At 32.5% G+C, this 18,697-nt stretch overlaps 1 protein-coding gene across 1 annotated transcript in view; it reads right to left on the reverse strand.

The window, feature by feature from the left end:
* Nucleotides 1-18,697, reverse strand: part of LOC143245650 (bridge-like lipid transfer protein family member 1) — a 252,531-nt gene that overhangs the window by 213,435 nt on the left and 20,399 nt on the right. The window contains 3 exon segments of the mRNA XM_076491999.1: nt 789-944; nt 16,552-16,669; nt 17,114-17,289. Of these exon segments, the coding sequence (XP_076348114.1) occupies nt 789-944; nt 16,552-16,669; nt 17,114-17,289 (450 nt within the window).

An 18,697-nucleotide genomic window follows, 5' to 3' on the forward strand; every position in this document is an offset into this window, starting at 1 on the left:
TATAACAACAACAGAGTAAACTACTCTACATATAACAACAACAGAGTAAACTACTTCAAATATAACAACAACAGAGTAAAGTACTTCAAATATAACAACAACAGAGTAAACTACTTCAAATATAACAACAACAGAGTAAACTACTTTAAATATAACAACAACAGAGTAAACTACTTTAAATATAACAACAGAGTAAACTACTTTATATATAACAACAACAGAGTAAACTACTTTAAATATAACAAAAACAGAGTAAACTACTTTATATATAACAACAACAGAGTAAACTACTTTATATATAACAACAACAGAGTAAACTACTTCAAATATAACAACAGAGTAAACTACTTTATATATAACAACAACAGAGTAAACTACTTTATATATAACAACAACAGAGTAAACTACTTCAAATATAACAACAGAGTAAACTACTTCAAATATAACAACAGAGTAAACTACTTTAAATATAACAACAGCAGAGTAAACTACTTCAAATATAACAACAGAGTAAACTACTTTAAATATAACAACAACAGAGTAAACTACTTTAAATATAACAAAAACAGAGTAAACTACTTTAAATATAACAACAACAGAATAAACTACTTTAAATATAACAACAACAGAGTAAACTACTTTAAATATAACACAACAACAGAGTAAACTACTTTAAATATAACAACAACAGAGTAAACTACTTTAAATATAACAACAACAAAGTAAACTACTTTAAATATAACACAACAACAGAGTAAACTAGCATGAATATAAAATATAAACATTACCATTTTCTTGATGCTGGGATGAACAATCTATCCAGTTGTGTTCATTTACAACAGTGATTAGTTCAAACTCCTTAATCAGTAAGTTAATATGGCAAGTGTAAGGAACAAAATGGTAGAGGTCAGGAACTGACTTGTTAGACCAATCCTCGAGAAGTGCTGTGAAGATGAAAGCATGTGAAATCAGTACTGTATGCACATTTCAGAAACAGCTCTTACTTTGTCAACTGCAAATTTCCACAGAAACCAATCTCAGAATAAGTGTTTACCTTATTTGTTAATGCAATTATTTAAAAAACTTCATGAAGAATATTTAACAAAAGGACTATTGTTACATCAGTGTTAGATGCAGATATAAGAGGTCAGCAGCAATAGAAAGTCTGGAATTGTGTAAACACATCAATACTAACATGATCACATTTTGAAATTCATAACAAGAAACTGGATATCATCACAAACATTAATCTTTAAGTGTATGTTACAGAAATAACAGTTGTATAAAGTAGACATGCATTTCTTCTCTTCATTGATAACAGCTGTATAAAGTACACACACATTTCTTCTCTTCATTGATAACAGCTGTATAAAGTAGACATGCATTTCTTCTCTTCATAGATAACAGCTGTATAAAGTACATATGCATTTCTTCTCTCCATAGATAACAGCTTTATAAAGTACACACAAATGTCTTCTCGTCAGAGATAACAGCTGTATAAAGTAGACATGCATTTCTTCTCTTCAGAGATAGCAGCTGTATAAAGAACACACACAATTCTTCTCTTCATAGATAACAGCTGTATAAAGTACACACACATTTCTTCTCTTCAGAGATAACAGCTGTATAAAGTACACACACATTTCTTCTCTTCATAAATAACAGCTGTATAAAGTACACACACATTTCTTCTCTTCATAAATAACAGCTGTATAAAGAACACACACAATTCTTCTCTTCATAGATAACAGCTGTATAAAGTACACACACATTTCTTCTCTTCATAGATAACAGCTGTATAAAGTACACATGCATTTCTTCTCTTCATAGATAACAGCTGTATAAAGTACACACACATTTCTTTCTCTTCATAGATAACAGCTGTATAAAGTACACACACATTTCTTCTCTTCATAGATAACAGCTGTATAAAGTACACACACATTTCTTCTCTTCATAGATAACAGCTGTATAAAGTACACACACATTTCTTCTCTTCAGAGATAGCAGCTGTATAAAAAACACACACAATTCTTCTCTTCATAGATAACAGCTGTATAAAGTACACATGCATTTCTTCTCTTCATAGATAACAGCTGTATAAAGAACACATGCAATTCTTCTCTTCATAGATAACAGCTGTATAAAGAACACACACATTTCTTCTCTTCATAGATAACAGCTGTATAAAGTACACAATTACATTTCTTCTCTTCATAGATAACAGTTGTATAAAGTACACGTGCATTTCTTCTCTTCATAGATAACAGCTGTATAAAGTACACACACATTTCTTCTCTTCATAGATAACAGCTGTATAAAGTACACATGCATTTCTTCTCCTCATAGATAACAGCTGTATAAAGTACACACACATTTCTTTTCTTCAGAGATAGCAGCTGTATAAAGAACACACACAATTCTTCTCTTCATAGATAACAGCTGTATAAAGTACACATGCATTTCTTCTCTTCATAGATAACAGCTGTATAAAGAACACACACAATTCTTCTCTTCATAGATAACAGCTGTATAAAGTACACACACATTTCTTCTCTTCACTGATAACAGCTGTATAAAGTAGACATGCATTTCTTCTCTTCATAGATAACAGCTGTATAAAGTACATATGCATTTCTTCTCTCCATAGATAACAGCTTTATAAAGTACACACAAATGTCTTCTCGTCAGAGATAACAGCTGTATAAAGTAGACATGCATTTCTTCTCTTCAGAGATAGCAGCTGTATAAAGAACACACACAATTCTTCTCTTCATAGATAACAGCTGTATAAAGTACACACACATTTCTTCTCTTCAGAGATAACAGCTGTATAAAGTACACACACATTTCTTCTCTTCATAGATAACAGCTGTATAAAGTACACACACATTTCTTCTCTTCATAGATAACAGCTGTATAAAGTACACACACATTTCTTCTCTTCATAGATAACAGCTGTATAAAGTACACACACATTTCTTCTCTTCATAGATAACAGCTGTATAAAGTACACACACATTTCTTCTCTTCAGAGATAGCAACTGTATAAAGTACACATGCATTTCTTCTCTTCATAGATAACAGTTGTATAAAGTACACATGCATTTCTTCTCTTCATAGATAACAGCTGTATAAAGTACACATGCATTTCTTCTCTTCATAGATAACAGCTGTATAAAGTACACATGGATTTCTTCTCTTCATAGATAACAGCTGTATAAAGTACACATGGATTTCTTCTCTTCATAGATAACAGCTGTATAAAGTACACACACATTTCTTCTCTTCAGAGATAGCAGCTGTATAAAGTACACACACAATTCTTCTCTTCATAGATAACAGCTGTATAAAGTACACACGCATTTCTTCTCTTCATAGATAACAGCTGTATAAAGTACACACGCATTTCTTCTCTTCATTGATAACGTACACATGCATTTCTTCTCTTCATAGATAACAGCTGTATAAAGTACACACACATTTCTTCTCTTCATAAATAACAGCTGTATAAAGAACACACACATTTCTTCTCTTCATAGATAACAGCTGTATAAAGTACACACACATTTCTTCTCTTCATAGATAACAGCTGTATAAAGAACACACACATTTCTTCTCTTCATAGATAACAGCTGTATAAAGTACACACACATTTCTTCTCTTCATAGATAACAGCTCTATAAAGTACACACACATTTCTTCTCTTCAGAGATAGCAGCTGTATAAAGAACACACACATTTCTTCTCTTCAGAGATAGTAGCTGTATAAAGAACACACAATTCTTCTCTTCATAGATAACAGCTGTATAAAGTACACACACATTTCTTCTCTTCATAGATAACAGCTGTATAAAGTACACATGCATTTCTTCTCTTCAGAGATAGCAGCTGTATAAAGTACACACACATTTCTTCTCTTCAGAGATAGCAGCTGTATAAAGAACACACACAATTCTTCTCTTCATAGATAACAGCTGTATAAAGTACACACACATTTCTTCTCTTCATAGATAACAGCTGTATAAAGTACACATGCATTTCTTCTCTTCATAGATAACAGCTGTATAAAGTACACACATTTCTTTTCTTCAGAGATAGCAGCTGTATAAAGAACACACACAATTCTTCTCTTCATAGATAACAGCTGTATAAAGTACACATGCGTTTCTTCTCTTCATAGATAACAGCTGTATAAAGAACACACACAATTCTTCTCTTCATAGATAACAGCTGTATAAAGTACACATGCATTTCTTCTCTTCATAGATAACAGCTGTATAAAGAACACACACAATTCTTCTCTTCATAGATAACAGCTGTATAAAGTACACACACATTTCTTCTCTTCACTGATAACAGCTGTATAAAGTAGACATGCATTTCTTCTCTTCATAGATAACAGCTGTATAAAGTACATATGCATTTCTTCTCTCCATAGATAACAGCTTTATAAAGTACACACAAATGTCTTCTCGTCAGAGATAACAGCTGTATAAAGTAGACATGCATTTCTTCTCTTCAGAGATAGCAGCTGTATAAAGAACACACACAATTCTTCTCTTCATAGATAACAGCTGTATAAAGTACACACACATTTCTTCTCTTCAGAGATAACAGCTGTATAAAGTACACACACGTTTCTTCTCTTCAAAGATAGCAGCTGTATAAAGAACACACACAATTCTTCTCTTCATAGATAACAGCTGTATAAAGTACACACACATTTCTTCTCTTCATAGATAACAGCTGTATAAAGTACACACACATTTCTTCTCTTCATAGATAACAGCTGTATAAAGTACACACACATTTGTTCTCTTCATAGATAACAGCTGTATAAAGTACACACACATTTCTTCTCTTCATAGATAACAGCTGTATAAAGTACACACACATCTCTTCTCTTCAGAGATAGCAACTGTATAAAGTACACATGCATTTCTTCTCTTCATAGATAACAGTTGTATAAAGTACACATGCATTTCTTCTCTTCATAGATAACAGCTGTATAAAGTACACATGCATTTCTTCTCTTCATAGATAACAGCTGTATAAAGTACACATGCATTTCTTCTCTTCATAGATAACAGCTGTATAAAGTACACATGGATTTCTTCTCTTCATAGATAACAGCTGTATAAAGTACACACACATTTCTTCTCTTCAGAGATAGCAGCTGTATAAAGTACACACACATTTCTTCTCTTCAGAGATAGCAGCTGTATAAAGTACACACACAATTCTTCTCTTCATAGATAACAGCTGTATAAAGTACACACGCATTTCTTCTCTTCATAGATAACAGCTGTATAAAGTACACACGCATTTCTTCTCTTCATTGATAACGTACACATGCATTTCTTCTCTTCATTGATAACGTACACATGCATTTCTTCTCTTCATAGATAACAGCTGTATAAAGTACACACACATTTCTTCTCTTCATAAATAACAGCTGTATAAAGAACACACACATTTCTTCTCTTCATAGATAACAGCTGTATAAAGTACACACACATTTCTTCTCTTCATAAATAACAGCTGTATAAAGAACACACACATTTCTTCTCTTCATAGATAACAGCTGTATAAAGTACACACACATTTCTTCTCTTCATAGATAACAGCTGTATAAAGTACACACACATTTCTTCTCTTCAGAGATAGCAGCTGTATAAAGAACACACACATTTCTTCTCTTCAGAGATAGTAGCTGTATAAAGAACACACAATTCTTCTCTTCATAGATAACAGCTGTATAAAGTACACACACATTTCTTCTCTTCATAGATAACAGCTGTATAAAGTACACATGCATTTCTTCTCTTCATAGATAACAGCTGTATAAAGTACACACACATTTCTTCTCTTCAGAGATAGCAGCTGTATAAAGAACACACACAATTCTTCTCTTCATAGATAACAGCTGTATAAAGTACACACGCATTTCTTCTCTTCATAGATAACAGTTGTATAAAGTACACACACATTTCTTCTCTTCATAGATAACAGTTGTATAAAGTACACACGCATTTCTTCTCTTCATAGATAACAGCTGTATAAAGTACACACACATTTCTTCTCTTCATAGATAACAGCTGTATAAAGTACACACACATTTCTTCTCTTCATAGATAACAGTTGTATAAAGTACACACACATTTCTTCTCTTCATAGATAACAGCTGTATAAAGTACACACACATTTCTTCTCTTCATAGATAACAGCTGTATAAAGTACACACAAATTTCTTCTCTTCATAGATAACAGTTGTATAAAGTACACATGCATTTCTTCTCTTCATAGATAACAGCTGTATAAAGTACACACACATTTCTTCTCTTCATAGATAACAGCTGTATAAAGTACACACACATTTCTTCTCTTCATAGATAACAGCTGTATAAAGTACACATGCATTTCTTCTCTTCAGAGATAGCAGCTGTATAAAGTACACACACATTTCTTCTCTTCAGAGATAGCAGCTGTATAAAGAACACACACAATTCTTCTCTTCATAGATAACAGCTGTATAAAGTACACACACATTTCTTCTCTTCATAGATAACAGCTGTATAAAGTACACATGCATTTCTTCTCTTCATAGATAACAGCTGTATAAAGTACACACATTTCTTTTCTTCAGAGATAGCAGCTGTATAAAGAACACACACAATTCTTCTCTTCATAGATAACAGCTGTATAAAGTACACATGCATTTCTTCTCTTCATAGATAACAGCTGTATAAAGAACACACACAATTCTTCTCTTCATAGATAACAGCTGTATAAAGTACACATACATTTCTTCTCTTCATTGATAACAGCTGTATAAAGTAGACATGCATTTCTTCTCTTCATAGATAACAGCTGTATAAAGTACATATGCATTTCTTCTCTCCATAGATAACAGCTTTATAAAGTACACACAAATGTCTTCTCGTCAGAGATAACAGCTGTATAAAGTACACACACATTTCTTCTCTTCAGAGATAGCAGCTGTATAAAGAACACACACAATTCTTCTCTTCATAGATAACAGCTGTATAAAGTACACACACATTTCTTCTCTTCAGAGATAACAGCTGTATAAAGTACACACACATTTCTTCTCTTCATAGATAACAGCTGTATAAAGTACACACACATTTCTTCTCTTCATAGATAACAGCTGTATAAAGTACACGCACATTTCTTCTCTTCATAGATAACAGTTGTATAAAGTACACGTGCATTTCTTCTCTTCATAGATAACAGCTGTATAAAGTACACACACATTTCTTCTCTTCATAGATAACAGCTGTATAAAGTATACACACATTTCTTCTCTTCATAGATAACAGCTCTATAAAGTACACACACATTTCTTCTCTTCAAAGATAGCAGCTGTATAAAGAACACACACAATTCTTCTCTTCATAGATAACAGCTGTATAAAGTACACACACAATTCTTCTCTTCATAGATAACAGCTGTATAAAGTACACACGCATTTCTTCTCTTCATAGATAACAGCTGTATAAAGTACACACGCATTTCTTCTCTTCATTGATAACGTACACATGCATTTCTTCTCTTCATTGATAATGTACACATGCATTTCTTCTCTTCATAGATAACAGCTGTATAAAGTACACACACATTTCTTCTCTTCATAAATAACAGCTGTATAAAGAACACACACATTTCTTCTCTTCATAGATAACAGCTGTATAAAGTACACACACATTTCTTCTCTTCATAAATAACAGCTGTATAAAGAACACACACATTTCTTCTCTTCATAGATAACAGCTGTATAAAGTACACACACATTTCTTCTCTTCATAGATAACAGCTCTATAAAGTACACACACATTTCTTCTCTTCATAGATAACAGCTCTATAAAGTACACACACATTTCTTCACTTCAGAGATAGTAGCTGTATAAAGAACACACAATTCTTCTCTTCATAGATAACAGCTGTATAAAGTACACACACATTTCTTCTCTTCATAGATAACAGCTGTATAAAGTACACATGCATTTCTTCTCTTCATAGATAACAGCTGTATAAAGTACACACACATTTCTTCTCTTCAGAGATAGCAGCTGTATAAAGAACACACACAATTCTTCTCTTCATAGATAACAGCTGTATAAAGTACACACACATTTCTTCTCTTCATAGATAACAGCTGTATAAAGTACACACACATTTCTTCTCTTCATAGATAACAGCTGTATAAAGTACACACATTTCTTCTCTTCATAGATAACAGCTGTATAAAGTACACACACATTTCTTCTCTTCATAGATAACAGCTGTATAAAGTACACACACATTTCTTCTCTTCATAGATAACAGCTGTATAAAGTACACACACATTTCTTCTCTTCATAGATAACAGCTGTATAAAGTACACACACATTTCTTCTCTTCATAGATAACAGCTGTATAAAGTACACACAAATTTCTTCTCTTCATAGATAACAGTTGTATAAAGTACACATGCATTTCTTCTCTTCATAGATAACAGCTGTATAAAGTACACACACATTTCTCTTCATAGATAACAGCTGTATAAAGTACACACACATTTCTTCTCTTCAGAGATAACAGCTGTATAAAGTACACACACATTTCTTCTCTTCATAGATAACAGCTGTATAAAGTACACATGCATTTCTTCTCTTCATAGATAACAGCTGTATAAAGTACACACACATTTCTTCTCTTCAGAGATAGCAGCTGTATAAAGAACACACACAATTCTTCTCTTCATAGATAACAGCTGTATAAAGTACACACACATTTCTTCTCTTCATAGATAACAGCTGTATAAAGTACACATGCATTTCTTCTCTTCATAGATAACAGCTGTATAAAGTACACACGCATTTCTTTTCTTCAGAGATAACAGCTGTATAAAGTACACACACATTTCTTCTCTTCATAGATAACAGCTGTATAAAGAACACACACAATTCTTCTCTTCATAGATAACAGCTGTATAAAGTACACACACATTTCTTCTCTTCATTGATAACAGCTGTATAAAGTAGACATGCATTTCTTCTCTTCATAGATAACAGCTGTATAAAGTACACACACATTTCTTCTCTTCATAGATAACAGCTGTATAAAGTACACACACATTTCTTCTCTTCAGAGATAACAGCTGTATAAAGTACACACATTTCTTCTCTTCATAGATAACAGCTGTATAAAGTACACACACATTTCTTCTCTTCATAGATAACAGCTGTATAAAGTACACACACATTTCTTCTCTTCATAGATAACAGCTGTATAAAGTACACACACATTTCTTCTCTTCATAGATAACAGCTGTATAAAGTATACACACATTTCTTCTCTTCATAGATAACAGCTCTATAAAGTACACACACATTTCTTCTCTTCATAGATAACAGCTGTATAAAGAACACACACAATTCTTCTCTTCATAGATAACAGCTGTATAAAGTACACACACATTTCTTCTCTTCATAGATAACAGCTGTATAAAGTATACACACATTTCTTCTCTTCATAGATAACAGCTCTATAAAGTACACACATTTCTTCTCTTCATAGATAACAGCTGTATAAAGAACACACACAATTCTTCTCTTCATAGATAACAGCTGTATAAAGTACACACACATTTCTTCTCTTCATAGATAACAGTTGTATAAAGTACACATGCATTTCTTCTCTTCATAGATAACAGCTGTATAAAGTACACACACATTTCTTCTCTTCAGAGATAACAGCTGTATAAAGTACACACACATTTCTTCTCTTCAGAGATAGCAGCTGTATAAAGAACACACAAAATTCTTCTCTTCATAGATAACAGCTGTATAAAGTACACGCACATTTCTTCTCTTCATAGATAACAGTTGTATAAAGTACACGTGCATTTCTTCTCTTCATAGATAACAGCTGTATAAAGTACACACACATTTCTTCTCTTCATAGATAACAGCTGTATAAAGTACACACACATTTCTTCTCTTCATAGATAACAGCTGTATAAAGTACACACACATTTCTTCTCTTCAGAGATAGCAGCTGTATAAAGAACACACACAATTCTTCTCTTCATAGATAACAGCTGTATAAAGTACACACACATTTCTTCTCTTCATAGATAACAGCTGTATAAAGTACACATGCATTTCTTCTCTTCATAGATAACAGCTGTATAAAGTACACACACATTTCTTTTCTTCAGAGATAGCAGCTGTATAAAGAACACACACAATTCTTCTCTTCATAGATAACAGCTGTATAAAGTACACATGCATTTCTTCTCTTCATAGATAACAGCTGTATAAAGAACACACACAATTCTTCTCTTCATAGATAACAGCTGTATAAAGTACACACACATTTCTTCTCTTCATTGATAACAGCTGTATAAAGTAGACATGCATTTCTTCTCTTCATAGATAACAGCTGTATAAAGTACATATGCATTTCTTCTCTCCATAGATAACAGCTTTATAAAGTACACACAAATGTCTTCTCGTCAGAGATAACAGCTGTATAAAGTAGACATGCATTTCTTCTCTTCAGAGATAGCAGCTGTATAAAGAACACACACAATTCTTCTCTTCATAGATAACAGCTGTATAAAGTACACACACATTTCTTCTCTTCAGAGATAACAGCTGTATAAAGAACACACACATTTCTTCTCTTCATAGATAACAGCTGTATAAAGTACACACACATTTCTTCTCTTCATAGATAACAGCTGTATAAAGTACACACACATTTCTTCTCTTCATAGATAACAGCTGTATAAAGTACACACACATTTCTTCTCTTCATAGATAACAGCTGTATAAAGTACACACACATTTCTTCTCTTCATAGATAACAGCTGTATAAAGTACACACACATTTCTTCTCTTCATAGATAACAGCTGTATAAAGTACACACACATTTCTTCTCTTCAGAGATAGCAACTGTATAAAGAACACACAATTCTTCTCTTCATAGATAACAGCTGTATAAAGTACACATGCATTTCTTCTCTTCATAGATAACAGCTGTATAAAGTACACATGCATTTCTTCTCTTCATAGATAACAGTTGTATAAAGTACACAAGTACATTTCTTCTCTTCATAGATAACAGCTGTATAAAGTACACATGCATTTCTTCTCTTCATAGATAACAGTTGTATAAAGTACACATACATTTCTTCTCTTCATAGATAACAGCTGTATAAAGTACACACACATTTCTTCTCTTCAGAGATAGCAGCTGTATAAAGTACACACACAATTCTTCTCTTCATAGATAACAGCTGTATAAAGAACACACACATTTCTTCTCTTCATAGATAACAGCTGTATAAAGTACACACACATTTCTTCTCTTCATTGATAACGTACACATGCATTTCTTCTCTTCATAGATAACAGCTGTATAAAGTACACACACATTTCTTCTCTTCATAGATAACAGCTGTATAAAGAACACACACATTTCTTCTCTTCATAGATAACAGCTGTATAAAGTACACATGCATTTCTTCTCTTCATAGATAACAGCTGTATAAAGAACACACACAATTCTTCTCTTCATAGATAACAGCTGTATAAAGTACACACACATTTCTTCTCTTCACTGATAACAGCTGTATAAAGTAGACATGCATTTCTTCTCTTCATAGATAACAGCTGTATAAAGTACATATGCATTTCTTCTCTCCATAGATAACAGCTTTATAAAGTACACACAAATGTCTTCTCGTCAGAGATAACAGCTGTATAAAGTAGACATGCATTTCTTCTCTTCAGAGATAGCAGCTGTATAAAGAACACACACAATTCTTCTCTTCATAGATAACAGCTGTATAAAGTACACACACATTTCTTCTCTTCAGAGATAACAGCTGTATAAAGTACACACATTTCTTTCTCTTCAAAGATAGCAGCTGTATAAAGAACACACACAATTCTTCTCTTCATAGATAACAGCTGTATAAAGTACACACACATTTCTTCTCTTCATAGATAACAGCTGTATAAAGTACACACACATTTCTTCTCTTCATAGATAACAGCTGTATAAAGTACACACACATTTTCTTCTCTTCATAGATAACAGCTGTATAAAGTACACACACATTTCTTCTCTTCATAGATAACAGCTGTATAAAGTACACACACATTTCTTCTCTTCATAGATAACAGCTGTATAAAGTACACACACATTTCTTCTCTTCATAGATAACAACTGTATAAAGAACACACAATTCTTCTCTTCATAGATAACAGCTGTATAAAGTACACATGCATTTCTTCTCTTCATAGATAACAGCTGTATAAAGTACACATGCATTTCTTCTCTTCATAGATAACAGTTGTATAAAGTACACATGCATTTCTTCTCTTCATAGATAACAGCTGTATAAAGTACACATGCATTTCTTCTCTTCATAGATAACAGCTGTATAAAGTACACACATTTCTTCTCTTCATAGATAACAGCTGTATAAAGTACACACACATTTCTTCTCTTCAGAGATAGCAGCTGTATAAAGTACACACACAATTCTTCTCTTCATAGATAACAGCTGTATAAAGAACACACACATTTCTTCTCTTCATAGATAACAGCTGTATAAAGTACACACACATTTCTTCTCTTCATTGATAACGTACACATGCATTTCTTCTCTTCATAGATAACAGCTGTATAAAGTACACACACATTTCTTCTCTTCATAAATAACAGCTGTATAAAGAACACACACATTTCTTCTCTTCATAGATAACAGCTGTATAAAGTACACACACATTTCTTCTCTTCATAGATAACAGCTGTATAAAGAACACACACATTTCTTCTCTTCATAGATAACAGCTGTATAAAGTACACACACATTTCTTCTCTTCATAGATAACAGCTCTATAAAGTACACACACATTTCTTCTCTTCAGAGATAGCAGCTGTATAAAGAACACACACATTTCTTCTCTTCAGAGATAGTAGCTGTATAAAGAACACACAATTCTTCTCTTCATAGATAACAGCTGTATAAAGTACACATGCATTTCTTCTCTTCATAGATAACAGCTGTATAAAGTACACATGCATTTCTTCTCTTCATAGATAACAGTTGTATAAAGTACACATGCATTTCTTCTCTTCATAGATAACAGCTGTATAAAGTACACATGCATTTCTTCTCTTCATAGATAACAGTTGTATAAAGTACACATGGATTTCTTCTCTTCATAGATAACAGCTGTATAAAGTACACACACATTTCTTCTCTTCAGAGATAGCAGCTGTATAAAGTACACACACAATTCTTCTCTTCATAGATAACAGCTGTATAAAGTACACACGCATTTCTTCTCTTCATAGATAACAGCTGTATAAAGTACACATACATTTCTTCTCTTCATAGATAACAGCTGTATAAAGTACACATACATTTCTTCTCTTCATTGATAACGTACACATGCATTTCTTCTCTTCATAGATAACAGCTGTATAAAGTACACACACATTTCTTCTCTTCATAAATAACAGCTGTATAAAGAACACACACATTTCTTCTCTTCATAGATAACAGCTGTATAAAGTACACACACATTTCTTCTCTTCATAAATAACAGCTGTATAAAGAACACACACATTTCTTCTCTTCATAGATAACAGCTGTATAAAGTACACACACATTTCTTCTCTTCATAGATAACAGCTGTATAAAGTACACACACATTTCTTCTCTTCAGAGATAGCAGCTGTATAAAGAACACACACATTTCTTCTCTTCAGAGATAGTAGCTGTATAAAGAACACACAATTCTTCTCTTCATAGATAACAGCTGTATAAAGTACACACACATTTCTTCTCTTCATAGATAACAGCTGTATAAAGTACACATGCATTTCTTCTCTTCATAGATAACAGCTGTATAAAGTACACACACATTTCTTCTCTTCAGAGATAACAGCTGTATAAAGAACACACACAATTCTTCTCTTCATAGATAACAGCTGTATAAAGTACACTGCATTTCTTCTCTTCATAGATAACAGCTGTATAAAGTACACACACATTTCTTCTCTTCATAGATAACAGCTGTATAAAGTACACACACATTTCTTCTCTTCATAGATAACAGCTGTATAAAGTACACACATATTTCTTCTCTTCATAGATAACAGCTGTATAAAGTACACACACATTTCTTCTCTTCATAGATAACAGCTGTATAAAGTACACACACATTTCTTCTCTTCATAGATAACAGCTGTATAAAGTACACACAAATTTCTTCTCTTCATAGATAACAGCTGTATAAAGTACACATGCATTTCTTCTCTTCATAGATAACAGCTGTATAAAGTACACACACATTTCTTCTCTTCATAGATAACAGCTGTATAAAGTACACACACATTTCTTCTCTTCATAGATAACAGCTGTATAAAGTACACATGCATTTCTTCTCTTCAGAGATAGCAGCTGTATAAAGTACACACACATTTCTTCTCTTCAGAGATAGCAGCTGTATAAAGAACACACACAATTCTTCTCTTCATAGATAACAGCTGTATAAAGTACACACACATTTCTTCTCTTCATAGATAACAGCTGTATAAAGTACACATGCATTTCTTCTCTTCATAGATAACAGCTGTATAAAGTACACACACATTTCTTCTCTTCAGAGATAACAGCTGTATAAAGAACACACACAATTCTTCTCTTCATAGATAACAGCTGTATAAAGTACACATGCATTTCTTCTCTTCATAGATAACAGCTGTATAAAGAACACACACAATTCTTCTCTTCATAGATAACAGCTGTATAAAGTACACACACATTTCTTCTCTTCATAGATAACAGCTGTATAAAGTAGACATGCATTTCTTCTCTTCATAGATAACAGCTGTATAAAGTACATATGCATTTCTTCTCTCCATAGATAACAGCTTTATAAAGTACACACAAATGTCTTCTCGTCAGAGATAACAGCTGTATAAAGTACACACACATTTCTTCTCTTCAGAGATAGCAGCTGTATAAAGAACACACACAATTCTTCTCTTCATAGATAACAGCTGTATAAAGTACACACACATTTCTTCTCTTCATAGATAACAGCTGTATAAAGTACACACACATTTCTTCTCTTCAGAGATAACAGCTGTATAAAGTACACACACATTTCTTCTCTTCATAGATAACAGCTGTATAAAGAACACACACAATTCTTCTCTTCATAGATAACAGCTGTATAAAGTACACACACATTTCTTCTCTTCATAGATAACAGTTGTATAAAGTACACATGCATTTCTTCTCTTCATAGATAACAGCTGTATAAAGTACACACACATTTCTTCTCTTCATAGATAACAGCTGTATAAAGTACACACACATTTCTTCTCTTCATAGATAACAGCTGTATAAAGTACACACACATTTCTTCTCTTCATAGATAACAGCTGTATAAAGTACACACACATTTCTTCTCTTCAGAGATAGCAGCTGTATAAAGAACACACACAATTCTTCTCTTCATAGATAACAGCTGTATAAAGTACACATGCATTTCTTCTCTTCATAGATAACAGCTGTATAAAGTACACACACATTTCTTCTCTTCATAGATAACAGCTGTATAAAGTACACATGCATTTCTTCTCTTCATAGATAACAGCTGTATAAAGTACACACACATTTCTTCTCTTCATAGATAACAGCTGTATAAAGTACACACACATTTCTTCTCTTCATAGATAACAGCTGTATAAAGTACACACACATTTCTTCTCTTCATAGATAACAGCTGTATAAAGTACACACACATTTCTTCTCTTCAGAGATAGCAGCTGTATAAAGAACACACACAATTCTTCTCTTCATAGATAACAGCTGTATAAAGTACACATGCATTTCTTCTCTTCATAGATAACAGCTGTATAAAGTACACATGCAATTCTTCTCTTCATAGATAACAGCTTTATAAAGAACACACACATTTCTTCTCTTCAGAGATAACAGCTGTACAAAGTACACATGCTATTGGGTATCTGAGATTTTCAAGTTCCAGGCTCAACAGATATTTTCCATTATTTAAGTTCACGTTAAACAAACCAAGTTCATACAAACGTACATAACCTAGCACGTTGGAACACGTAAAATCAGATGTTGTTCAACAAGCTAAATTGGTCAACTCTTGTTTGAAACTATTTAGGTCCATGCTTAAACTACACAAGCTGAGAATTACTATGTCTCCACATACAAAACTAACCACACTAACACAAGCTGAGAATTACTATGTCTCCACATACAAAACTAACCACACTAACACAAGCTGAGAATTACTATGTCTCCACATACAAAACTAACCACACTAACACAAGCTGAGAATTACTATGTCTCCACATAGAAAACTAACCACACTAACACAAGCTGAGAATTACTATGTCTCCACATACAAAACTAACCACACTAACACAAGCTAAGAATTACTATGTCTCCACATACAAAACTAACCACACTAACTTACCTTGAAAAAAGTTTTTATGAGTGTAGATAAGATGAACAGTCGATTTACATCCAGTAAAGTTACACGTCCACTCTTGGTGACCATTCCAAATCCTGGGATACTTTATTTCAATGTTGAACTGTGACCAGCAAAATATCTTAGTTATGCAACAAAAATACAAGCACTATATTCAACATAAAGCAAAATACTAATATTGTAACACTCATGTATATGTTGTTTGTTAAAACCCTTAAAACATAGACTTACGTATAACACTGTAGCTTTTTAAGAAAGACTATTATACAAAAATTAAAAAAGTAAATATATAACTTTGACTCTCAAACTGTACCTTTTAATGACAGACCATCTAGTAGTGTAAATGTACAAGTGTTAGAGCACCTGATAGTATCTTCCTATAAGTGCTGAACCATGTGGTACATGTCATACCACCTGGTAGTATCTTCCTATAAGTGCTGAACCATCTGGTACATGTAATACCACCTGGTAGCATGTATTTATATTTGATAGACCATTCTACTAGTTGTTATCTATATGAAACATATAGATAATTCTAGTAACTCACCTCCAATGTCTCCGATTCCACTAAAGACCTGTACTGTAAGCTAGTGGAAGCATCTAAGTGAAGTAGTTGGCCATTAATGGAAGATGTGAAACCATCACTAGTGACAACCCATGGTATTGTAACTTCAAGGTATGAACCAGGACCAGCATTCATATGTACTGCATTTGTCTCCTAATGTTTGTAAGACAAAATTTCGTTGTTACAATACATATTGTCAAGATGAAAAATAACCAAAGTTTATACTTACAATTAAGGAACAAAACCTGTTTTAGTAATTACATGCTACAAACAAACTGCTTTAGTATTTACATGCAACAAGCAAACTGTTTTAGTATTTACATGTTACAAACTGTTTTAGTAATTACATGCAACAAACAAACTGTTTTAGTATTTACATGCAACAAGCAAACTGTTTTAGTAATTACACACTACAAACAAACTGTTTTAGTAACTACATGCTACAAACAAACAGTTCTATATGTATATGAATTGAAATAATCTGTTTTATTACAAATAAACTGCTTTTTAAAATATATGAAACAAATGTTTTTGTAATATTATAAAACAAACTTGGTTTTCTTAATAAGAAATTTTTCATGAGAGAATTAAATAATTAATGTGTCAACATTCTATTAATTAAACAATAAACTAGGATTAGTTAACATTTTTCTTTCTATGGATTGTGTTAGTTTTCACAGTATATGTTGGAGCAAACAATATAAGTCATAGGTTGTGACACAGTTTTTAATATAAAAGTTGGAGCAAAAGGGTTGGAGTAACAACCAAAATAAGGCATTGATTGTGACACGGTATTTAACACACAAGTTTGAACGAAAGTAATGGAGTAACAACCAATATAGGGTATAGATTGTGACACGGTATTTAATACACAAGTTGGAACGAAAGTAATGGAGTAACAACCAATATAAGGTATAGATTGTGACACGGTATTTAATACACAAGTTGGAATGAAGGTAATGGAGTAACAACCAATATAAGGTATTGATTGTGACACAGTATTTAATACACAAGTTGAAATGAAAGTAATGGAGTAACAACCAATATAAGGTATTGATTGTGACACAGTATTTAATACACAAGTTGGAATGAAAGTAATGGAGTAACAACCAATATAAGGTATTGATTGTGACACGGTATTTAACACACAAGTTGGAACGAAAGTAATGGAGTAACAACCAATATAAGGTATAGATTGTGACACGGTATTTAATACACAAGTTGGAACGAAAGTAATGGAGTAACAACCAATATAAGGTATTGATTGTGACACGGTATTTAATACACAAGTTGGAACGAAAGTAATGGAGTAACAACCAATATAAGGCATAGATTGCGACACAGTATTTACTATACAAGTTGACACAGAAACCAATAAAAAGACAGGTTGTGAATGTTTAATAAACAGAAAGTATTGAGTGGAAATTATTTCTTAACAGAACTGTATGAAACAAGGTGAAACACTGAGGAATTAAAGAATCTTCACTAAATATTGGACGTTTCTTTTCATAAACATGTTAGTTCTCTGTTGAATTATTCTGTGAACATACAAGTTTATATTATACA

This window comes from Tachypleus tridentatus, chromosome 2 (assembly GCF_004210375.1).
Source record: "Tachypleus tridentatus isolate NWPU-2018 chromosome 2, ASM421037v1, whole genome shotgun sequence".
Lineage (NCBI taxonomy): Eukaryota > Metazoa > Arthropoda > Merostomata > Xiphosura > Limulidae > Tachypleus > Tachypleus tridentatus.